The 23,929-nt window shown below is 59.2% G+C and overlaps 4 protein-coding genes across 4 annotated transcripts; all 4 read left to right on the top strand.

The window, feature by feature from the left end:
- Positions 1-1,571: 1,571 nt before the first annotated feature.
- LSCM1_04764 (uncharacterized protein) lies at positions 1,572-3,179 on the top strand (the record flags this gene model as incomplete). Its single annotated transcript, XM_067322256.1, has 1 exon — positions 1,572-3,179. One exon carries the CDS (start codon positions 1,572-1,574, stop codon positions 3,177-3,179), a length of 1,608 nt encoding a protein of 535 aa, XP_067179053.1.
- Positions 3,180-5,018: 1,839 nt separating this feature from the next.
- Positions 5,019-6,332, top strand: LSCM1_04763 (uncharacterized protein; the record flags this gene model as incomplete). The annotated part of the gene is made up of 1 exon (XM_067322255.1): positions 5,019-6,332. The coding sequence occupies one exon, from the start codon at positions 5,019-5,021 to the stop codon at positions 6,330-6,332; it is 1,314 nt and encodes a 437-aa protein (XP_067179052.1).
- Positions 6,333-17,818: 11,486 nt separating this feature from the next.
- Positions 17,819-19,006, top strand: LSCM1_04761 (uncharacterized protein; the record flags this gene model as incomplete). The annotated part of the gene is made up of 1 exon (XM_067322254.1): positions 17,819-19,006. The coding sequence occupies one exon, from the start codon at positions 17,819-17,821 to the stop codon at positions 19,004-19,006; it is 1,188 nt and encodes a 395-aa protein (XP_067179051.1).
- A 1,418-nt stretch (positions 19,007-20,424) lies between these two features.
- On the top strand, positions 20,425-21,945 carry LSCM1_04760 (uncharacterized protein; the record flags this gene model as incomplete). Its single annotated transcript, XM_067322253.1, has 1 exon — positions 20,425-21,945. One exon carries the CDS (start codon positions 20,425-20,427, stop codon positions 21,943-21,945), a length of 1,521 nt encoding a protein of 506 aa, XP_067179050.1.
- Positions 21,946-23,929: the final 1,984 nt, after the last annotated feature.

The raw sequence follows: 23,929 nt of genomic DNA, 5'->3' as shown, positions 1-23,929 counted from the left end.
GATGGGTGGGCCGCAGTCCTCGCGGGCGCGTGTGCATCTTTGCGCGTGGCGGTGTGGCGTGTGGCGCGAGCGCACCCAGTTGCGCGCGCAGCAGGACAACTTCCGCCGATGTGGCCATTAGCATCACCGGCGTGCCTCCTTGTAACTGCTGGCTTGCTCTCCCTTCTCCTCTAACAGAAGCACACACGCACGTACACACACACACATGGGCGCATATGTTCTCCTCTCTAGTTCTTCTTCCCTCGCCCTCTTTCGTTGACTTCTTTCTCTCTTTCTGTTTGTTCGACTCCCTCTCCGTCTTCGTCGTGTGTGTGTGCGTGTGTGTGTGTGCTGCCGTTATCGCGTGTATTTCATTGTAGGCGCTTGTGTGTACGTTTGTTTGTGCGGTGTTGCGTGGCCTTCCGCTTCTCATCTTTGTCGCTGTTCCTGCCCATCAACTGAGCCCCTTCTTGGTACATCATCCTCTCCCTCCCCCCTTTCTGTTCCCCTCGATTCGTCCCTGCTTCTTTCCTACATCGATGTTCGCCTTTGTGGTGTGACGTGCTCGGCTTGCGTGTCCGTGTGTTCCCTTCTTGTCGGCTCGGAGGCGAGCGCTGGAACAGCCGCATTGGCACCGGGGCGATGCGAGTCCCTTTTCCCTCACCTCAGTGCCTTTAAGGTACCACACGCACGCACAAGTTGACATGCAACAGTCGGCAACGCGTCGTCTTTTGGTCTGCAGTGCCTTCCCCTCCTCATCACACAGCGCACCCCTCCACCCCTCTCTCCCCCTACACACACATTGTCAATCCCTCTCGCTTTCATGGGCCCGAGTGGGAGGAGCTTCGCGCACGCTCGCGTGAGTATGGGTGGAACAAAGCGGTGCACATAGTGTCGCTCCTCTCTCCCCATAGCAGCGCTTTTGTCCATCTCTGCTTCACCCCACATCGATCTGCCCCACGCCCCGCCCCTCGTAGGCGGCGCATGCGCCAGAGAGGAGTACACACGGTGAGTAGCGCACACACCATCCCCCTCCCCCGGGGGAGGGCGCTTTGACGGTCTGCCGCCTCTGCGAAAGGTGAGGCGGAAGGGGAAAATCGTTTCCAAATAGAGAGTGCCCCTGAAAACGAGTGGGAAGAGCTCGCTGTGACGACCTGTGTCTGGTGGTAACGCAGCACTGGCCTCTCCTCCTTCCCCTCTCGCTCCAACACGCGTGTGCACGCGCACACAAAAAACACCTCCTCGTCGTTTTCCACTTAATCCTGCTTCGGCACGTTCGCATCACAAGCGCATCCCTATACTGCCTCGGTGCACGATATCACGCGCACAGAGAGGCCCTGGAGAAGGACGTACACCTAAGCAGGTACACACACACACTTACAGGCTTTAGGGTACGCAATCACCGCACACGTGTCCACCCATTCACGGACACAGAGTTTTGTGTGTGGCTCCCTGCAGTCTCCCTTTGTGGCGAGCCCAAGCAGTAGTCCTTGTAGACGTGGTCGCAGCCGAGTGCGTGTGTGTGTGTGTGTGCTTTCCTCTCTCCTGCCGCCTAATCGTTTCTTCTCAGACGCGCAGTCACCCTCGCCAAGATGCGCCGCAGTGCCACTCGCCTCGCTAGCTCTGCCGCGGATGTAGGCTCACTGAAGTTCGACGTCGTTGTGGTTGGCGGTGGCGCAAGTGGCTCCCTTATTGCTGGTCGTCTAGCGATGGAGAACCTCAAGACGCTTGTCATTGAGGAAGGCGCCGACATCCGAAAGTGTCCGGAGTGGTACCACACGCTCCCCGCCAGCACCATCGCCCACCGTGTGGCGCAGCGCGGCTTCGAGGCTAAGGACACGCTGACGACGCCGCAGCAGCACCCAGACGGAGTGAACATGACTTCGGTGTGGATACCAACACCGCGGGTGCTGGGCGGACATGGTGTCATGGGCAGTCGCACGTGGAACCTCGGCGATGAGCGAGACTGGGAGGGGGGCCCGTGGAGCTTCCGCGATGAGCTGCTCCCGCGCGTGCGCAACTTCGAAAATATGGAAGTGTTTGTACCGCACCGCGGTAAGCGCGGAAAGTTCTCCATTTGCCGTCCATTGAACTTCTCGCCGTACTTTAAAGCATTCTGCGAGGCGGCCTCGCAGGACGTGCCGCTCATGAGCGAGTTCACGCGCAAGGATTTCCAGATCGACTGCGGCTGCGGGAGACCCGACACCTTCGTGGATCAGTCGCTAGGGGTGGCCAACACCACCCTGCAGCGGTACCTGCTCGGTACAGTGAAGCTGAATCGCCCACTTCGCGTGGAGTGCGGTGTCAAAGTCGTCGGCATTCGCGGCAGTGGCGGCAGCACGAGAACCGCCGCCGGCGTTTCGTTGCGGCGTGCAGATGGCCAGTTGGTCGATGTGGAGAGCACGCTTGTGGTGGTGAGTGCGGGTACCATTGGCAGCGCGCGGCTGCTGACGGCGTCGCGCGGCAGCGTTGACGTGGATGCTTCGGCTGGGCAAAATTTCTGGGATATTCCGCAGGTGGTCCTGCAGTACCGTGTGAAGAACCGCGACAGCCACAACTGCTACCTTGACCCACTCGTGTGCAAGCTACTGCGGGCAAATCTGTGTTACAGGCGGCCGCAGCTTAGCCTCCGCTCCAGCTGGGACGACCTTATCATGTACTGGTCATCTACCGGGTCGTCGACGCCAGAGGTTGAGATACAGTTTCAGCCCTTCACGCTTGCGAACGACGGCAGGCAGCCGATGCCAAGCGAGCACGGCTGCCAGTTTGTCGTACGCCCCCTGCGGCCGCGCAGTCGCGGGCAGGTGAGCGCGAGCGGCGCCATTGACCCCAACTACTTTAGCGAAGCACGCGACCTCGCCGCGTTGCGGAATGGTGTGGCGTATGTGAAGGACTCTCTCGTGAAGAAGACGCCTTTTCTGCCGATTATTGGCGCCCTCGCATATGAGCGCTTCGAGTCCTCCGGCATCAGCGGCGGGAGCTGCGCCGGTGCCGTTGACCCACAGGATTGCCGCCTCAAAGGCGTGAGCAACGTGTATGTGTGCGATCACAGTATCTTGCCGAACCCTCTCACTGGTAGTACGCTCCCCTATACGTTGGCGCTGGCCGATCGGTTTGCCGACACACTACTCAATAGGCGTGATGTAAAGCGCAGGGTCCAGGAGGACCCCCATGCAGGGGAAACGCGCATCGTCTATTAGACAGCATCCTCTGTATTGCTTTGGGCTTCGACAGCCGCCGAAGTAGCGGTGGAGGGCTGAATGTATCACGGCAGCGGGGACGAGAGCTGGCACATCGCACGAGCTCTTCTGTGATCTGGCGCAAGCTCTCCACTCGCCTGGGACTCGAGCCTCGCTGGCGCTGTTGCGCATCTCTCTCTCTCGTTCTCTATTCGTCTGTGTCTGTGAATGTGAGTGTAAGTGAGCGCGTTGGCCAATGCACCCTCGTTTTACTGTTTCGGCACCTTCACAGAGGGGCGTTTGCTCTTTTTATCGGACTGGGCTGTGCCCCTGTGCGCGCATCCTCCCGTGCCGCTGGCCTCACCTCCAGCCGGTTACCGTGCCTGAATGCCATTGGGTTTCGTTTGTTTCTACCTTTTGTGGTGGTGGCGTGCATGTGAGAGGGCGCCGGCGTGTGTGTTTTCCCGTTTCGAACTCCTTCATGATGGAGCGCACCCCACCACCACCACCTGGGCCATCAGGGGGTGTGTGCGCTCCATCATGAAGGAGTTCGAAACGGGAAAACACACACACACGGACATGCTTGCCAGTACATTGGGCGGATGGCAATTCCAACGGTTTCAGATGCTCTCCCCTCTCACTCTTCGGTCACTGGCGGTCTCTTCCCCCTTCTCTTCACGCCTCCGCGCCACCATCGCTACGCGCCACTTGCTCTACGCTGGTTTCTATAAACTGTGCTCATCCCCCACATTCACCGCCCACCCTCTCCACATCCTCGCATATCGGCACACGCGGGCGTGTGTGCACCTTCCATCACCGGCGACCGTCAAATTCTTACTCTCCATCGTCCCCGTCACTATCGGCGCCCTCAATCTGCACGCACGTGCCCACGGATCAGTTTCCGCCCATTGCGCTTTCCCTTCCGGTCTCATCCTCTCCCCATCCACCATCCCCACTTCTCTCCGCCCCACAAAGAGTTTTCTCTCTCCTCCCTTTCCCCATCGACCCCCTCCGCCTCCCCTTCGCACTGTGCCTTAGTTTTCGATTCGCTGGTTCTCAACCCCTTACCCCTCTCCCTCTGTGCTCTCCTCACCCGTTCTTGAAACGTTCTGTGCATGTAAGTGTGTGTTAGCGAGTACCTCAGTGCACTGTGTGTTTCTTTCGCGTACTGCTTTGTGGCGCTTCTCAACTTTCCCACATAGGTCACCGTTACCAACACACAGGCACGGGGCGCGCGTTTACGCAGAGGTGCAGCGTTGTCTCTTGACTCGGTTTGGGGTAGCTCGCCACCTCTCTCTGTCTTGCGCGCGCGCTGTCATATCCCCTCTTGGCATTTTCTCTTTGCTAGCAAGTCGTGCCGGCGGTCGTCGTACGGCAACTGCTGCTGTCGCTCGGCTTATTGTCATTGTGACGAGGCATTTACGAGCGAAAAGAAAACTGTGACGCTGCTCTCGCTCTTGTGCGGACAGGTGCGACGGGCGCCTCTGTACAGGGGTTGCGCTGCCGCCTATTTACCCCCCTTCCTCCTCCCCTCCTGTGCGTCTTCGTATTGCCGCCGCCGGCGCTGCCTCTGTTTGCCCCTGTCCTCCTCTCTCCTTGTGCCTCATCTGAACCCTCTTTTCTGACTTCGGTTTCGCCCCTGCGCCTCCCTCCCTTCCCCTTCCCCCAACTGCTTCTTTCGTCCTCTGCCGTCACCGTTCTCAGCTTCGTGTTTTTCGGATTGGACTTCTGCCGCTCTTCCACGCCTTCCCTTCTCTGCAGGCGTGTCGGCTGGGCCCCTCCCCCTCCGCGCGCGCGTGTGTGTGTGTGCCGTTTCCCTTTTCTTTGTCGGCTCTCCCCTTGCGGGAGCGGTGAGCAAGTATGAAGTCGGCCAAGAAAACGCCGAGGGGGGAGCGCCGCAGCCTCGCGCCGACGGCGCCTTCCGCTACCGCGAATAACAGCAACAACGGCTCAAACGACAGCCATAGCCACAATGGCAGCAGCGCTGCCGCGTCTCATCGCACATCTGTTCCGCTATTGGACGAGGAGAGCCTCAAGGCAAATACCGCTAGTGCCTCCAGTGGTGCCACCGGCGGCTTCACCTTAGTTCCGCACAGTGAGGATAGGTCGAAAAGCGGCGCAGCGACCATATCGGGCTCGCCAACGAGCCAGCTGCACAATATGGACAGTAGCCACATCTACACGATGCTGCAGCAGCAGCAGGCGGTAGCCATGGCTGCGGCGCAGTTGGAGCACGCCTACAACCAGACGTGCTACATGCTGCAACAGTGCTCGCATAGCGCTTTGCTGACAGTGCTCATGTCGCTCCTGAACGACTACCCGACCACCCTCGTTCAGCCAATTCGCATGCGAGTGGAGCAGGTGTTGGCGCATCAGATGTCTCCATCCGCATCGGGCCGCGTGACGATGCCAGGCCGAAGGGCGAATGACTTTGTGCCAAACAGCAGCGCCGCACCGTGGACGCCGTCTAATATGCGTGGCAATGCTCCGCTGACACCGATGGCGAATAGCACGACCCCTAGCCATCGTCGCGGTCGGGGGCACAAGGGTAAGGAAGAAGAGCAGGAGATGTGTAGCATTCATAACAACATGCGTGCAATGAAGCATCTCCAACTCAACGCCTCCACGGGACTGTACGAATGCATCCACGGCTTTCACTGCCTTGTAGACGGCCCGGCTGACGCGTCTTCGAAGCGGGCGAGCACGGCTTCGGCGATGTCGCCATCAGCCCCGGCCTCCCGCGCCAACGGCCCCGCTCCGTCTGTCGACAGCCAACCGTTCCTGTCTGCTCCCAGCGTCGCCGTACCAGCTTCTGCGGAGTCGCGCTTTAGTGTGTCGGAGGTCGAGGCACTGCGCCTGCTGGGCTGCTCACTTACGAACACAAGCGTCGATCCATCGCCGTTGGGTATAGCTCATGACGCGTCTCACCAGGCCCCCGCAGGGCCGCCGCCGCCGCCGTTCGCGCACCCATCCCTGCACAGCTCCGGTCTCGCTCTTAGCGGCCCCAGCCACCACGACCCCGAGAGCGCCCCACTCGGCAACGGAGGCGGCTTCACGGTGATCAGTGGCGACCGGTCGAGCGGCGACAACTCGCCACTCGAGGCCCGCCTCCAAATGGACATCCCGTCGCTCGAGTACCTGTTGCAGAGCGTACGCGACATCGACGATGACTGAAAGTCTTTTTCGTCAACGTGCGCGCGCGGCCGTACATGGCGCCCCTTCGACTTCACGTTACCCCCTCTCTCGCAGGCCCGTCGGGAAAGGCGAAGCAGCCGCGTGCACTCAGCATACATTCATGTGCCGACTCGGCTACCTGAGCGCAGGCCTCGGCCACCAACTCTGCCAGCTTCCCGCCTCACACCTGCCCATGCACCCCTCTTCATCACGGGCGCCATGCCGTGCATCCCTTGGGGCAGTGCGACGCCTCTCCACACCGCTCGACAGTCCGGGGGCCGGTGAGACACGCCCGAGTCGCGCTGGCATCATGCCTAACATCAGGATCGTCCGTGCGTGCGTTCAGTCTCTAGTCGGTTCAACACAGCGCCATCGGCATCCGAGGCAGTACATCGCTCTCACCTCCTCCCTTTTGTTACGCACTTGAGCATGTGCCACCGCCAGAAGTAGTTTGGCATCGTCATCCGATGAAATCGTCGCTTGGCCTTCTTCCTCGCGCAGAGTTGGGGGACTAATGTCCATGAGATACGATACACACGTACACACGCCTCACAGTGCGTGTGTACGTGTGTGTGCCCCGGTCATTGGAGTGACTGGAAGATGCACCCCCCCAAAGGAAAGATACCGCATTACGGGGGACGCGAGAGCACCACGTGTATCTCAGACCCATACGCGCATTCATACAAACGCAGCCGCACGGCCATACGCCAGATTTTTTTTTCCACACTTTCGCATCTCGCTGTCTCCGCGAAACTGTTGCCCATCAGGGAGGGCCGTCGGGGGTGTGTGTGCAGCCGCCGACTCCGCTCTCCCTTGGCTGTTTTCGCTCTCTTCCGTTTGATGTTTTGCCCGCCGATTGGCACGCTCGATGTGCCCTCCCTCTCGACCCCCCTCTCTCTCTGTTTGTTTCACCATCTCTCTCCCTCCCTCTTTCTCCATGGATGATGTCCTCTACTGCCATGCTGTTCTGCGGCCTCCCCCCTCCCCCTCCCTCTCCCCCACGATAGAATGAAACGCAAACTGACACACGCCGATGCAGACAGCGGCCTACCGGCACGTCAGGGTGCCAACCAGCGCACAGGCTCGCTCGTCTCACTTTGCACAGCTTCTCGCGCATAACTTTTGAAGTACATATATATATATACGTGAATATATATACATATATATGTGTGTGTGCGTGTGTCCCCCTTTTTTGTCCCGCTTCGGTTTAACGATGCTGCTTCTCGACATAACCATTTCATTGATGTACCACTCGTGGTTGTTACTGTTCTCCCCTGCATGAGCTCTCCCCTTGTGTGTAGGGTGTGCACACGCCCTCTTCTCCCGGCCCTGTGGTCTCCTGATATATATATATATTCGCGCAGCTGAGTGTGAGTCTCTCTCCTCCTTTTTTTTTTTGCATCCCTCTCACCACCACCACCACCCTATTTCATTCACCGAGTCAATCACCAACTCACCCTTGGGCGAGCACATTTTCTTTGAGCCTCTCGCGCTGCGCCTCTTGTTGCCCCCTCCCCTTTCCTCCTCTTTTTTTTCTTCATACCTGTGTGAGTACCCTCCTCCGAGCCACTCTCCTGCCCATCTGCAGTGCGACTCGTTGCTGCACCTTAAGAACGTCCGGGTGTGCCGAGGGGTGGGGCGCTAGTGCCTTCAAAAAGCAGAGGGGAGCATCAGTAATAACGCCTCTGCTTAGTCGTTCGGGACTCTTGATGGCAATGCGGGCCTTACGCACTGGTGCACGCACTGACAACCTCTTCCCTGCCCTTGTTTCTACATTCCGCGCGATCGCAACACGTTCGCCACTTCTCAGGTTGTTCACTCCCTCCTCCCTCCCCAATTTTCCCAACGCCCACGTCCTTAAATGCTCAAAGCGTCGTCTTCACCGTGGGCCCGTGCTGCTCGTTGCTCTCTCCCCTCCCTCCCCTCCATCCCTCCCTCTCCGTCCTTTGGAGGCGCTTCGCCTCTTTTCGGTATTCCCACTCCCGCATGTATATATATATATATGTATATTTATATATATATGCTCATCTTCACGCTCCTCCTCCTCCCCTTCCCCCTTTCGTTTGCTTCTTATGTTTCTATTCCTGGTGACGGGCTTGGTGGTGTGATGGCTGTCCGGGCCGGCGTTGATGACGGGCGTCTTCGCCTTTTTCCTTCGGCACCTTTTTTCTTTCTTTGCTGTGCTTGGCGCTCGAGTGCTGGGAATAAAGGCGAAGCGCGAGGAGGAGGAGAGGGGGTAGGGGACATCGATGGGGACGAAATAAAAGGGAGGGCGGCAGAGGGAGGTTTACCGCTACTCTGCGTTGCTCTGTTGGTGTCTGTATGCTCTTCTCACTGCTGCGCTTTCACTCTTTTCTCTGCAGACTTGTGCGTCTATTTCTCCGTCAGAGACAACATTGAGACCCTCCATTCATCTCGCCCCCCTTTCCTCTTCCTTTGCCTTCGTCGTTTGGTAGGCTCGTTCCTCTTCTTCGCGGCTTTCCTACGGCCCAACGGACAGACAACGACAGGCAACGCGCAACACACGAGTGCCCCGATCGACGGTAAGAGTGGAGTGGATAAGGTCCAAAAGAGCGCCCCTGGAGGAGATAAAGTGCCTCTGATGCAGACGTTTTGTCGCTCTTCGAGGCGCTTTGCCTTTTTTTTAATGTTTCCACTCGCGCACTCACGCCCGCGTGTGTGTGTGTGTGTGTGAGCATGGACATTGAGCGTGGGGCAGGGTGTTCGTGTTGAGTGAAACGACCTGGCAACGAAAAAAAAGTGGTGGCAGTGAGGGCGAGTACGAGGAGAGCACCGGTACGCACACCCTCGCGCGCGTGCACACACATACAGGCACACATTTCTTCTATAAGACACCCCTTTTCTCTAGGTGGTGTATACTCGGCTAACGTAACGTAACGGGGGTGGGTGGGACGCAGAGAGGAGCAAACGCGCCCTCCCCCTCAGCTATGGGGCGAGGATCGTAAACGTGAGCGTCGATGATTCGAAAGGGAGCACGTAAATGGGACCTGAGGGCACCGGCATGGAAAGCGGAGGGGGTGAAGGGGTGAGGCAGAGAAGAAGTCCGCATGAGGAGAGACTCGCGTTAGGGCAGACGCCGTGGGCGACGGAATGTGTGTGTGTGTTTGCTTGACAGGCGCTTCGAACCGTTTTTTCTTTTCGACTCGCTTTATCCTGTGCAATACCGCCGCGATGCGTCACCGCCAACAGGGCGGGTGGGGCGGGGGAGGAGGAGAGAAAAGCGGAAATGCTGCTAACTTCTGTTGTCGTTGTTCTTCCCTTTCCTCTCTTATCTGGCCGTCTCTTGAGCGCACGTTTGCCGGCGCGTGCGTCCGTTTGTATCACTGAGCGTGTGTGGGTGTGCTGCGTCGTCTGTGGGCAGGCGTTTGCCGCTCTGCCCTTTTCTCGGACCCCCGTCCCAAGCGGCGTGTCCTTCTCTCCTCTTTTTGGAGTCGCCATTGAGGATAGTGTGTCACCCTCACCCCCACCCTCTGCCGAGGTTGGCAGACTGCTTTTGTCATGTCACCCCTCTTCCCACCCTTGCCCCAGCAGCACATGCAGACGCGCACCGAAGCACTCGTGTTCCCCGTGCTTTTTCCTCGGTTCTTCTCTGTGTCGATGCTTCTGCGCCCGTGTCACTTGCTGCCTCTTGAGTTGGCGGGGCGCTTTCTTCCTCCTGTGCGTTTCCGCTTGCAGTAGCACTTTACCTTTTCTTTATCCATCTTCGAGTGTGTCGGTCACCACCACCACCACCCGCCTCCCTTTTTCTCTCTCCTGTAGATGTTTCTCATACCCGTTTGCCTCTCGTCCTGTCGATTCATGTACAACCAACGAATACATATACCCCACGGTGCACGAGTATTTTTGGCTGAATGGCCACGTCTCTCTCTCTACCTGTCTCCCTCACTGTCTCTGTGTGTGTGTGTGTCCCTCGGCCAGCTTCTTGTTTCTCTTACCCGTGCACGTCTTCCGTGGGGCTGCTCTGCTAAACTCCCTCCCCTCTCATGACCTTTCCTTTCGTTTTGTTATGTTCTCTTGTCGTGCGCTTCATGGCCAAGTTACGTGCGTGCGCATGTGTCTGTGGTGGAGGTCCAATTTTGTCACTGCTGCTCCCCTGCGGCGAGGGGATCACCTCCAGCCACTCTCTGCCCTCCCCCTTCCCGCCGCAGGCTTGCATGCACCGCACAAGGTCAAGGTCATTTTTTTCCGTTTTGTCGGCCCTGCTGCGTCTGCGCGTGCGCTTCCCCTTTCCCTTTGTTTCCTTCGCCACTGTCCTCACCTGATCGTTTTCCTCCTCAATTCCTCCTCGTCTCTCCTCTCTGGTGTGCCATGGGCCCCCCGGTTAGTCGGCACTGTCAAGACGGCCCTTTCGCTCTCTCTCTGTTTACCTTTCAGATTCTTATTTTTCACGTTAATATCTCGTTTACCTTTGGCGCTTATCTTTCTCTGTCTCTCTTCATCTGTCTGTTCGTGCACCTATCGATGCGCTCGCCCACCTCCCTCCCTCCATATCTCCGCAGTGATGCATACGCCTTCGCCGTCTCGCTGTTCTTCCCTCGCGCCTATCCGCGAGGCGCTTCTTGTGCACCTCCCCCTCCTTTTCTCTCTCTCGGATTACTATGTTGCACCCCCGTTTGCCTTTGCCCGAGCTCCCTTCTTTCTGTTTCGTGGTAGATGCGTTGGGCCTCTCTGCGTACATGTGTATGAATGTGTGCGCTGTTCCGTGGGCGCGTGCGAGAGCGCTCACCCCTCTCTCTGCTTGTCTCCATACATGCACATATATCTGTATATGCGTGCTTCTTCGTTTTACTTGAACTCGTCGAAGACTCCGACCACCTTAGCCTGCGGTGTTGCCCAGGGCTCCCGAGTCTGCCCTTCGTATGCATGGGAGGGGTCGGGAGGTGGGGAAAGCTGGGCCGTCGTGCCTGAGGGCGCGATGGCAGACTTTTCGGCGCTGACGGACAACTCCTGTGCTGGCGGTGTACGGTAGCAGTTATCATGAGATCGGCTCGTGTCGAATCGTGCTGGCCATTCGACAAGCACACACATCCCTCCACTTTGCTATGTGGCTGTGTCGCTGAGCACCATCTCCACATTTGGTTCACACTGCATGAGGTCGGTCTGCCATGAGCTTCGCCGCGCCGAGTGGCACTGCTCTGTCTAGTTGCTCGGCGCTTCCTCAGCGAAAGTCGATCCTCTGCGAAAGGCGCGGCTCACCCCACCCCCTCTCTCAGGACAGTGAGGCAGGGGGCCTCCCAGGCAGTCAGCATCGCCGGGTAGCGTGAGAAGAGTGCGGTGGTGGGCGCCCTCGTGCTTCATCCATCACGAGATGTGTGGTTGTATAGGCCCTCAGTGAGCACTGGCAGGCAAACCTTCAACAGTGATAACGCAGCTCTGCGGCCATAAACTAACGGGACGGACAAGCTTTATGCCCCGCAACGTGCCGGAGAAGCGACATCGCGACAGGGCGAGTTCTCGATGAGGCGCCAGACAGTCCTCACATTATCGGAACGGTCGCTGACTCGCAGTGCCCAACGTTGGGGCGCACGCGAAGAGATGACCTGACCGTGGCCAGGGCTACTTTGGCGAATAGGTTTCGTACGAGCAACTCATCATGCGCAGGCTATAGCGACGCCACTGCGCGCCACCCTCTTTCCGATCTGGCCATCAGGGAATCCCCACAGAGTCCTTGTTGGAGCGCCAAATGCAGCTCTACAGCGTCCGCAGCTCCCCGAGAGACTTATTCAAGGCAGGGCACATGCAGGCCGTCTATTCAATCCTCCGCGCTGCCCCGCGCAAGTCGTGGGGCAGGTCGGCTAATGCCTTTTTAGTGCGAGGACGCAGAAGATCAGCGTATGGGTAGCGATGCAGCTGCAGGAGCCGAGGTGACTCCCCGCATGGCCTCCTCTTCCCCTTCACACCCCTTACGCTATTCGCGCTGGGCGCGCTTGAGGTGGCACGCCGCTACGCCGAGTATGCCCCTTCCACGGGCGCCGTCGTCGCCGACCACATCTCTGCTGCAATGAAGTGAGGGGCTCGATCTATTCCAGCTGATGTCGCACAAGCACCGCATGGATCGCGCGCTCTACTGGCTCTGTAGCGCGGACGGGGGATTTACGAATGCTGCTGGCCCGCATGGTCTCGCGAAGACTGCGCGACCTTGTGAATACCAAGGCCCACCCGCGGCTGGGTTGCTTCCGCCCTCACCGCTCTACCGTCGACTCCCTGGGGGCGGTGCCCCTCAAGACACCTGGACAGCGCTGCAGCTTCATTTCGGATGGCTTCACACGCTCTACGTCCTCCGCAGATAATGGCGCCGCGCAAGCAGCACCACCATGCGCCCCCTGGAGGCTGGAAAGCTTCGTGGAGCTGAGTGCTGCACAGAGCCCCGCTGCGGCTCTCCGTCGCGCGCACGTACCCAGAGGAAGGGGGACGGCTGCAGGAGCTCTTTCCGCCTCTTCTGCGCAGAACCGATGGAATCAGAGATCCTCTGCAGCGCCGTCACGCTGCGTGTGGAGCAGCGGTGTTGGAACACGACATGCTGCGGGGACGACTCGGCCAACCAGAGAACGTAAAAGGAAGTGTGATGGCTGCTGTTGCAGACTGACCTTCTCTTGGCCCGCTCACTGCGCTCGGCGCAGGCTCTCGAGCGGTGCAGCACGACGCGTTGCGATGCGTTTCGGCGCCGTTCCTGTGAGGTGGGGCAGCGCGCCAAAGTGGATGCGCCTGCAAGATGTGCTGCGCCCGAGGCGCTGACGCCAGCTGCGCGGCACGCGACGACAGGCGTCTCTTGGTGGCCGCCGCCCTACAGCGGAAGAGCAATGGCGTTGGGGATACGAGGTGCGGAGGAGAGCATTGCCGCCCAGGTCCGCACGGGCGGCAGGTGCCCGCGCTTTGAATTCCTGCAGCGACTGGCGACTGGCGGTGACTGCACGGAGCGCGGATGGCGTGGCGCCTACTGCTGCGCTGGCGCTGTGGTACCCCGGCACCCGGTGAGCAGCGGGAGGCCCTCGGCTGGCTCAGGGCACCAAGCACACCACGTTTCGCGCGATGCTGCGCTTGCCCATACCTCACTCGCGCTGTGCGTCTCTTTCCCCTGTGGGGCGTCTACGGCTGTGGGTTCTGTGTGCGCATGCCGCTGTCTGCCCGCGGACGCCCGCGGCAGTGGTGCCGATGGAAACAGGGGACGGAGGCAGCGAGCGCTGTGGGCGATAGCCGGCGTGGCGCATCACACCCACGGCACAGCGTCGGGAGGGAGAGGAGCTGGAGCGCCGGGCGAAGCGGGCGCACAGAGACCCGTGCCCGCCCGCCCCAGGTGCGTGTGTGCGGCATAGGCGGCATCCCCGACACGGGGCCGGGGTGGCGCTGATGCGGCCCAGGCGCTGGAAACTCAACGAGGCCAATGCGAGGGTCCACCACGCCATGTGATGGGGTGCAGCGGATCGCAGCGACGAAGGGGGTGGGGTGGAGCAGGTCGTAGCGGCCGTGCGGAGGGTCTCACAAGGCCCCGGCCTGAGGCTTGCCCGCTCCCTCCCCCCTCCCTGAGCTTATCCGCCATGCACCTGGTCACCACCCCGATGCTGCCTGCAGGACAGACGCCACCGCCTCCGCCCCCGAGCAGGGCCATGGGCGCTGCCGGCCCGGATCACGGCATGCGGCTCGCTCAGGGTGCTCACAGCCCCTGCTGGCCGCGCGGCCCCGACTTCGACGGCCGTCCACCTCATAGCAGGTGACGCACATTTTGCCGAAGGGGCGGGGGCCAATAGGGCTGGGGCGCATTGATGAGCTGCGTGTGTGCATGCGCACGTCTTTGGTGTGGGCGTGTCTGCTCTTGTGGGTGAAATGACGCGGCTGAAGAGTATAAAGAGGGCAAAAAAGTGTAGTGTCTTGTGAAGTCCTATTCTTGGACTCGTGGAACCTAAGGGGTTGTTGCGGCCTTTCCCGTCCACTGTTAGCGCCCTCCTGCGTACCTCTGGCACAATGACTCGATACCTTTTGCTTCTTCGATGCACCTGTTCTTAACAATGACGAGCGTTTCCCAGCCGCACCTCTCTGACACTGCGTGCCGCTTTTTTCGTTTCTGTCTCTCTGATTTACTCTCTCTTTCTGAATTCGTGCATGTGCGTGTGTGTATGTGTGTTTGTAACGTTTTTCCTGCTTTCTCCTCTCACGTCAGTGGGCAGTTTTCTGCGGCTAATGTAAACGACACGGCTTTTCCCTTTTAGTGCGGTTGTCTTTGTCTCCTTCACCTCTCCGTTCCTCTCTCTATCTGTGCGTAAGTGTTTATAACCTTTGTGCTGCGGCGGTGTGCGCGGGTGTTCTGCGCTTTCGTTTTCTCCCCCCTCGTCCCCATCTCTCTTTCTCTTTTGTTGTCTTGCATATGTGCGCTGTCTCAGTCGCTCTGTGCGGACTCTAAGTTTAGGTGTGTGTGTGTGTGTGTGTGGTCCACTGACGCCCTCACTCTTCTCTCACTTTTCCGTTTCACCCCATTGGTTGAGGCGTTGACCATAAGCTCTGTTCTGTGTGACTGTGTGCATGTCTGTTTGCAATGGTCGTCTGGCGGCTCGGCTTTGTGTGGTGGAGGATGTGTGTCTCTGTCCGCGTGGAGAAGACCGGATCAGACGACGGTGGGTATTATGTGTGTGCTGTTGGTGCTGTCCGGGAGACAGGGTGCGGCTCTTGAAGGTGTCTCGCACGTCTTCTCCATTTCACCTTTGAAGAAAATTCTGCACATGAACAACGGGATGAGCGCATGCGCAAACGCAGAAGGGAGAGGGAGCGCCTCAGCTGTGACTAAGTGGAGGAGTACACAGTATGCGCAGCAGACCTCCACCTACCCATACGCGCTGGCACCCACACGCACGCGGTCTGCGAGTAGGCTACGCGTGCGCCTCCGCTTTGGCCCCTCATCGCTGTTCTCATCCTCTTTTTTTTTTGCCAGGCTCTGTCGATGGGCCGGGGGCCGCGCGCCGTTGTGTCTGCACGTGCGCGTGCAGAAGGCATCATTACCACGCCTCTTTGCAGTGCTGTTGTCGCTGCGCCCGTTTTCACGCGTGCTGACGAAGCGCAGCAGAACACCGACTCAGTGCGCTTGACAAGGCTTGGGTTTCTGCTCTTGAACCCGAAACCTGTGCTGCGAGGGGGGAGTAGCCGCCAGGGGGTGAGCACGCGTACGCACCCCTCTTTTTTTCTCTCTCGCACACCTCCTCTGCATCCTCATTGTCTTGCTCTTTCCTTCGTTCGCTGAGCATCTGCGAGCATCTTGTCGGCTCTCCGATAGTGTTGTTTACCCCCTCCCCCCCACACACACACATACGTCCTTCGAGACGACCTCCATCATGCCGGCACCTGCAGCCGCACCGGCAACGGTCTTTGCCAGGTATCCGGCAGCCCTCGCGCTACCCACTGCGGATCCGAACGCACTCGCGGTGGAGGCAATGCTGCGCTTTGCGGAAGTTCGCTACACCCGCGCCGACGCCCGGCTTGGCGACCTCTCCTTGACAATCTCGTCGGCGTCCTCTTTTTCGGCACCCGTTGCCGCGACTGGCAGCACCATCACCGCTGACGCCAAGTCGGAGGTGTGCGCGGGTCTGATGCCTTGCCTCAAGCGCCTTGTTGACGAGGGGGCCGTGGACCCGGTGCCTAGCACATGTGTTGCAGCGGCTGTGTGTGCCGAGGTGCTGACGGTGCAGTGCCTGTTTCCCGCTTTCTTATTCACGGTCCACTTCGACCCTGCACTCTACAACGCAGCGGTGCGCAAGAGTGTCGAGCCGAAGGTGGCGACCTTCTGGGAGGGGGTTCGGGGAACGTATCGCCAACGGGCGCTGAGGGCAAACCCGTATTTCCACTCGGGCGTCGCTGCTGCGGGGGTGCCACGGGGAACGCTTTCGCTGGCGGGCCTTGCCACGCTGAAGGAACTGGGGGAGGAGGTGGAGAGGGCGCTTGCTGCGTTGGAGTCGTTGTGGAAGGCGACGAGCTCAGCGAGCGCATCAGCAAGTGATGTGTTTTTCCTGGGCACCCCCCGGCCAACATACATCGACGCGCTCGTGTACGCGGCCGTTTCAAGTTTTGTGCACGCCAATTGGAGAGAGGCCGCCGCGAGCGTCGCAGCTCAGCAGCGACGTCTGAAGGACGCGTGCCCGGCACTCGTCGAGTATGTTGAGCGGTTGCGTCACCAGTTCTTCGAGGCAGAGAGCGGCACGTACTGTCTGAAGCCGCGCGAAGCGGCTGCGTCTGCGGACCCGAATGCGACCATGGCAAACGAAGCGGAGCGGCAGTACCGCAGTGGGCGGCTGCAGACGCTTTGGTGGACGGGCTTGTTTGCCACTGTTTACTTCCTCCTGGTGAACGCGGACATGTTGTTGGCGGTTTTAGAGAAGGAGGAAGACGATGAGGATGCGGCGACGATGGAGGGCGGTGGCAGCGGTGCGGCACCAGGGAAAAGTGCGTCGGCGCCTTCGGGGCAGCTGCGCGAACCGCCGGAGGCGTAGCCCTGACTCGATCGCTCTGGGGGATGGTCGCATCGGCCATGGCTCCTTCCGTTATTTTTTTTTGTGGCTGCAGTGAGCATCTGAATGGTGCTTTGCATTCGCTCGTGCGGCGTTGGGATCATGCACATGCGTGGATGTGTCTGTGCTATTGACACCCACTACGCGGCATGCTTCCACGGGGGACGTGTGAGATGCCCGGCTGCGTCGCAGTGATCATTGGAGCCTATGCGGAAAGCCACAGCGCACCTGTGCAGAAGCCCTCCGCCCAGGGAGGTAATGTGTGTGTGTGTGTGGCGATGCATCTAGTCCATCTCCCCCTTCTGCGATTTCGCCCTCTCCCTCAAAGCGCACGGCGCGCAAAAAAAGGTGAGGGAACTCCCTCCACACACACCTCCGTTCGCCCCCTCTCACGGTGCGACATGGAAACTGTCCTCGCGCTATGTTTCCGCGTACCTGTAAGGTTTGCCGCACGCATACGCCACACGTTTAGGCCCCCACCCGCCTGCCACCAACACGTATCATGCACACAGCCGAAGAGCGAAAATCTCAATGGGGCCTAATGGAAGGACACTCAGACAGGCTCTCTTCTCGCCTGCCTCCGAAACGGAAAGAGCAGCTCAAAACTCTGCGCCACAGAGAACAGAAAGAAAGTGCTCACCTCTGCGCGACACTCTTGTTCAGGTTCGGGTGGGCGGGAGAGGAGGAGCTCTCCTCCCCCCCGTCATCCGCGCCGGCTTCCCCATCGCCCTCCTCTTCTTCACTCTCTCCTCTCCCTCTTCCCGCGTACACGTACACGCATACACTATTATCGAGCCATTCATCCTAATAAACGCCTACGCCTCCGACAACTCCCTCGAGCCCCCCCTCTTCGTCGTCGTGAGTGTGACAGTGACTCAGCGGACATCCACGCTCGGACTCTGTAGCGCCCCTTTCTTTCAACGCGGACTGCCCCCTCCACTCATCCCTACACCTTTTCCCGTCATCCCCAGCGTGATCATGCAGGGAACGTGGGGCGTGCTCAAAAAGAACTGTGCGAACCTCGTCCCTGGTCTGGCACTGTTCGCGAAGCAGTCTAGCGAGGCTCTCGCGACCTGGACGAAGATCTACAACCGCAGCTACAAGTATGGCCCGAGTGATTACCGCGACCAGACCGAGGTGTACACACCAGACTACTGGAAACGCGGCCACTCGCAGGAGAAGAACATGTGGGTGGACATGAAGCTTAGTGAGGAGGTGTCGCAGAAGGAGCTGGCGCAGCTGATGCATTACAAGCACGACCTCTGGTGCATAGCGCACGGCCTCGGCGCCGGCCTGTTCCTTGGCGGTTACGCACTCATCCCGGCCTTCTTCTGGCTATCCAGCGACACTTTTGCACCGTCGTGCTTCTGCAAGACCGAGGAGGAGAAGAGGGCCTGGCGCGAGGCGCAGGACATGTACCGCTACCGCAGTGCCCCGTCATACATCATGGACACCAAGTGGCACTTCGACTTCCATGCCTACCCGTGGAATGCGACGCAGGAACGTGCCTGGGACGACCTGTTTGAGAAGAATAACGTGCGCCGCGACCCGAACGCTATTCGCCCAGCCGCTGAGATGTACGACGGCTTTCTGAAGTTCTACCAGATTCGCCGCAAGTCTCTCCGCCACCTTGCACGCAGCATGAACCTCCCCACCTTCCCACTGCTCAGCCGCATATGTGCCAGCAACCGCGTGAGGGACTACTGGAACCTGGCGTGGAACGAGGACTACATGGTCATCACGCAGAAGCTGCACCACCAGATGTCAGACGAGGACCTGCAGGACTACGCCTGGCGCCGCTTCTTGAGCCCGTATGACAAGAACCTCTCGCGCGACGAGATTATGACGCGTGTCAACGATTACCACGATTTCCTTGGCCCCAAGTTTGTTGAGGAGGGCAAAGCCCCGAACCTGATCATCCTGACTAACTATGTGCTGGGCTACTACAACGACCCGGCGTACCTGGAGGAGGACATCGCCGCACTTGACGGGAACGACTTCGAGTACATGGCGCATTACGGCAAGGATGCCTTCCTGCGCCGTCTCGAGTTCGAGAATGGGCCGCTGCGCGATCAGGTGGAAGCCCACACGCAGAAACTGCTCGCTGATCGCGCAGTGGCAGCTGCAAAGGAGGCGTCGACGAAGGCGCAGCAGGTAAAGGCGTAGGCGAACGGAGGAGGACGAAATGAACTGGCAACGGAGTACATTGTGTTGCGCGCACGTGTCGCCGAGGTCAGTGCCCGCGGCAAGAGGAAGTTCGAAAAAGAGCGGCGAGGGCCGCAGCGAGCCGGGAGGCGATCATGGCAACGTCGAAAGGGAAAGGGTGCTGTTGTTGGCGGATTCGCCTTCCTGCGCGTCTCCTCTTTTCGGTCTTCCTGCCGCACCCCCCCACCTACTCCCTCCCTTCACACACACGCACACACACATGCATGCATACGCACGCAGAAGACGTGCGTGTTATCAGGGATGCCGGCCACCAACGCGCACAGTCCTCCCCCCTCCCCCAGCCCTACCTTTCGTGCTGCCAATGCTGTGCACGTGTGCATGTGTGTGTGTGTGTCGTCGTCGTGCGTCTCTCTCTTCATTGGTTTGTTTGTCCATAGGAAATAGGGTTCCTTTTCGCATTTTTGTTTTCGTGTCGGTGGCTGTCCCTCCCTCCCTCCCTCCCTCCCCACTCGCACACACATCCGCACGTGGGTCCTCCCCCTCTGCCCCCCTCCTCCCGTCTCCCCTTCGTAGGGACCGGCTCCTTTCCCTTCCTGTGGCCCGTGGCGACAAGGGTGCTGCCGGGAAGTCGGCGCGCACGCACGCACAGAAACAGCTGTGAGTGTATATATGTATATATGTATATACATAGGCACACACTCATGCCGCCATGAGTGCGCGGATGCGCGAAGGTAGGGCGGGTGGGGGGAGAGAGAAGAGCGGAAGGAGAGGCGGCGGCGGTAGCCTTTCCGCGACCGTTGTGCTTGCATCCATTTTGCCGCGATAGGCTCTGCGCTTCTCCCCATGTTTGTGCGTGTGATGGGTGTGTGTGCGTGTCATATTGTGGTACGGTTGAAGCTCTCTTACAGTGTAGTACAGGCGATAAATTACATACCTCATGCCGAGCGCAAGGGCGGACGCCGCCTTCTACAGTTCTGGGGCTGTGGAGACACCTCGCTAATGCTGCCAAGCCGAGGCCCCTCAGCTTCCACGTTCCGCCAGCACGGCGGAATGGGGTCGCCGACCCATAACCGGAGAGATGTTACTGCACCTCTTCCTCCAGTTTTGACGCGCGAAGCGTATTTGTTCAGCCTCTCACTTCGCTTGGGTTTGGCGACGACGGTGATGGAGGGCAGGAGTGCATAGGCGTTATCGGTGCTACTTCCACTCGTCAAGGTCGCAGTAGTGCTAAACGGAGGACATGAAAACTGTGTCGTCTCTGGGACGGAGTGCGGACGCTGCCCCACTCCTCCGCTCTGTCGCGAGATTTCGGATGCGTTCATGTGTGCCTGAAGTACGTGTATCTCTCGCTCTCCCCTTTCTTTGCCCTCCGTGTCTCCATGTACGGGGTCATCCTCACCTCATCCGCTCTTGCGTGTATGTGTGGGGGTACACACCCATTTCCCCCCCTCCCCCCGCGGTGCTCTCGCGTATCGACACCGACAACTGAGAGAGAACTGCCTCAGCAAGAAACAGAGAACCGCAACATATCATTTCCGCGCCTCATCCCTCACCTCCACCTCACTCCATCTCCCCCTTACCCCCCCACCCACCCAACTTTCCCACACTTGTGTCCTCTTCACGGAGTGATAATGAGCAGCGATCTTGCGGACTTTGACGGCGATGATGTCAGGACCACGGTTGTGGCTGCGCAGCCAATCGGCGTCGGTATGGGCACCCACAGCGCCGTTGCGCTCGGTGGCTTCCAGGACTTCTGCCTGAAGAGTGAGCTCGCCAACGCCATCCGCGAGAACGGCTTCGAGCACCCGTCGGAGGTGCAGCACCAGGCGCTGCCCAAGGCGATGCTTGGCGCTGATATTCTCGCCCAGGCCAAGTCAGGGATGGGCAAGACGGCCGTGTTCGTCTTTGCGCTGCTGGAGCAGGTGGAGAAGGTGCCGCAGGGGCAGAAGCCGTACTGCCAGGCCGTCGTGCTCGTGCACGCCCGTGAGCTGGCGTACCAGATTGAGCAAGAGTTTAAGCGCTTCAGCAAGTACCTCCCCTACGCCACCACCGGCGTCTTCTTTGGCGGCATCCCGGAAGACGAGAACGTGAAGCAGCTAAAGAAGGAGGTCCCGGCGATCATCGTCGGCACGCCGGGCCGCATGAAGGCGCTCATTCAGAACAAGGCCTTCGACACAACGCACGTGAAGTGGTTTGTCGTCGACGAGTTCGACCGCTGCCTAGAGGACATCAAGATGCGCCGTGATGTGCAGGAGATCTTCATGAAGTTGCCAAAGGAGAAGCAGGTGATGATGTTCTCCGCCACAATGACAGATGATCTGCGCGATGTCGCGAAGAAGTTCATGAAGGATGCGACGGAGATTTACGTGGATCAGCGCGCAAAGCTGACCTTGCACGGCCTGGCGCAGTTCTACATGAATGTGACGGAGATGGAGAAGACGCGCCGGCTGGCGGAAATCCTGGACATCGTGGAGTTCAACCAGGCGATCATCTTCACGTCCTCGGTGGAGCGCTGTGAGGCGCTCAACCGCCAGCTGCAGCAGATGAAGTTCCCGTCGCAGGCTGTACACTCCCGCATGAACCAGGAGGAGCGCCTGCGCGTGTACGAGAGCTGCAAGGTGAACAACACCCGCATCATGGTCGCCACCGACCTCTTCGGCCGCGGCGTTGACTTTGACCGCATCAACCTCGTCGTGCAGTACGACATGGCCTCCGAGGCCGACAGTTACCTTCACCGGGTCGGCCGTGCTGGCCGCTTTGGCACGAAGGGGCTGACGATCGCCTTCATCACGACAGATGAGAAGGAGATCAAACGCGAGAATCGCACGTACACGGATGGCGGCATCATGAAGGAAGTGCAGGAGCGCTTTGAAATGAAAGTGGAGGAGCTGACAGACATTCACACACAGCTCAACGAGAACCAATACATGAACAAGTAAATGGTCAAAGGAGCGCACAAATACAATAAAAGAAAGGGCTCGCCTATCCGTGGAGGTGATGCGAGACGAAGTCTGTGCTGGTGCCTACGCATGCATTTGTGCGTACGGCTTTCTCTCTCTCTGTACTGACGTGCACGCGCGCACATTTTACCAGTATGACATAGAGCCATTGCGTTCCTCTCGACAGAAACTCCTCATGCGCGCACACACACATATATATATGCATATGTGTATGTGTATGTTTGCTGTGGCGAGCTTGTCTCTTTTTTTTCGGATGTGGTGTGGCACACACGTGAGGGCTGGAGTGTATGCGAGCGCGAGATTTTTTTGTTATATATATATGTGTGTGTGTGCGTATATGAGCATCGTCATTGCCGACGTCTTTCCAGTGCACGTCAGGTGGTGAGAGGCGGATTCGATGGTAGCGTGGCGGGGAGAGGACTTGCGCGCGTGCACGCGTGTGTCTTTGCTCTGTTTTACGTGTGCATTTCCCCGTCCTCCCCCCTCATCCCACTCCGCTCCTCCGCCGTCGCTCACTCCCTTCTCAGTCAGAAAGGCGGTTGGTGGCGTTGACACTCTCTGCCCGTATTGCTGTCGTTTCCTTTTTACGTGTCTGCACGCGTGCGTGTGATCTTAACGAAACTTCTCCACGTGCCACCACCTCCCCCTTTCCTTTCCCTCAGCATCGCGATCACCTCGCTCCCTCTCGTGCGTTAGAGGCTTTGGTGTCAGGCGGAGCAGAGATTCGGGGGGCGAGGGGAGCGGGGCGACACAGTGAGGCATGAGCCCAGTGGGGTATGGACACGGAGAAGATTAAATGGTAACGCAAGGAAAGAAGGGTGCCGTGACTCTGAACGCAGCGATATGCAAGTGTCTGTGGCAGCTGTTGCGAGGCGAAGGCGCATAGGGAACGTGAGAGAGAGTTGCGGCGTCATGAAGCAAGGTGCCCCGAGGGCAATGCCCCCTCCCCTCACACATGCACACACATACAGAGCGAGAGAGAGAGCATGTGCGCGAAAAAGGGCGACTCGCCAGCGCTGTGCTAGATTCCTCCACCTCTCTCCCTCTTTCTCTGTGGGTGCGTGCACAGGACTGGGGATCAACTAGGCAAAGGCCCTTGCAGAAAAAAGGGGGAAGCGGAGCAGCGCGAATGCTTCCTGCTCTCCCTCTCTCCTCGCGCGTAGCATGATGGCGTGAAGGATTGGCCCAACAAGCTTTCGGGCTCGCCGCCGGCTGGCTCTTTCAATGCGATGCTACGATCACACATGCCGGGCATCGTGATGACGGGCGTGAAGGGGAAGCGGGCGCCAAAGCACGAGAGGCTTTCTTGGCCCGGCAGGCGTCTCAACCGTCACCGTTAACGCTGTGGTGCCTCATCTCCCTGCAAGGAACACAACTTTCAAGCTAGAGGCGGCGCCCGCCTCCTCCCCTACGTGACTCCGCTGCCGCTGTCGGCTTGCTGCATCACGGCGTTCCTGCAACTTGCTCTGTGTCGCGCCCAACTTTTCACTGACGCCGGCGAATGGAGAAGAGTGTCTGCGTACGTGCCCGCGCTCACTTTTTCGAGCGCTGCACACGTTCTCCTCTCGCCTCCATCCCGCGCCTCCCTCATCAAGAGCCAAGTGCGTGCTCGCTCCTCCTTCCATTTGCTGCCCACGTGCTTCATCCTCTCTTCGGTGTACCGACCCCTCTCTACCTCATCCGCCCACGGCCCGTCGCCTCCTTACTCCCTCTCACATGTGAACCTCTCCACGAACGGCCTCGCCTGCGTCTACGTTAAGCCACACCGAAATCTCCTTTAGTATCACACGCGTCCACCACCGATACCCTTCCACACCACCGTATCCGTCCATACAGCTTACAGGTCTGCTGCAGGACACGATCGATCGGAGGCATCGAAGCGAAAAAGGGGCACACCGACGCAAGCATTGCAAGCGCGTGGGCGTCTCTTGAGCTCGCCCTTCCCTCTTCCCCTCGTAGTTCC

The sequence above is a fragment of the Leishmania martiniquensis genome, chromosome 21, assembly GCF_017916325.1.
Source record: "Leishmania martiniquensis isolate LSCM1 chromosome 21, whole genome shotgun sequence".
Classification (NCBI taxonomy): Eukaryota; Euglenozoa; class Kinetoplastea; order Trypanosomatida; family Trypanosomatidae; genus Leishmania; species Leishmania martiniquensis.
The sequence above is the reverse complement of the archived record's forward strand: the minus strand, read 5'-3'. Positions and strand labels throughout refer to the sequence as shown.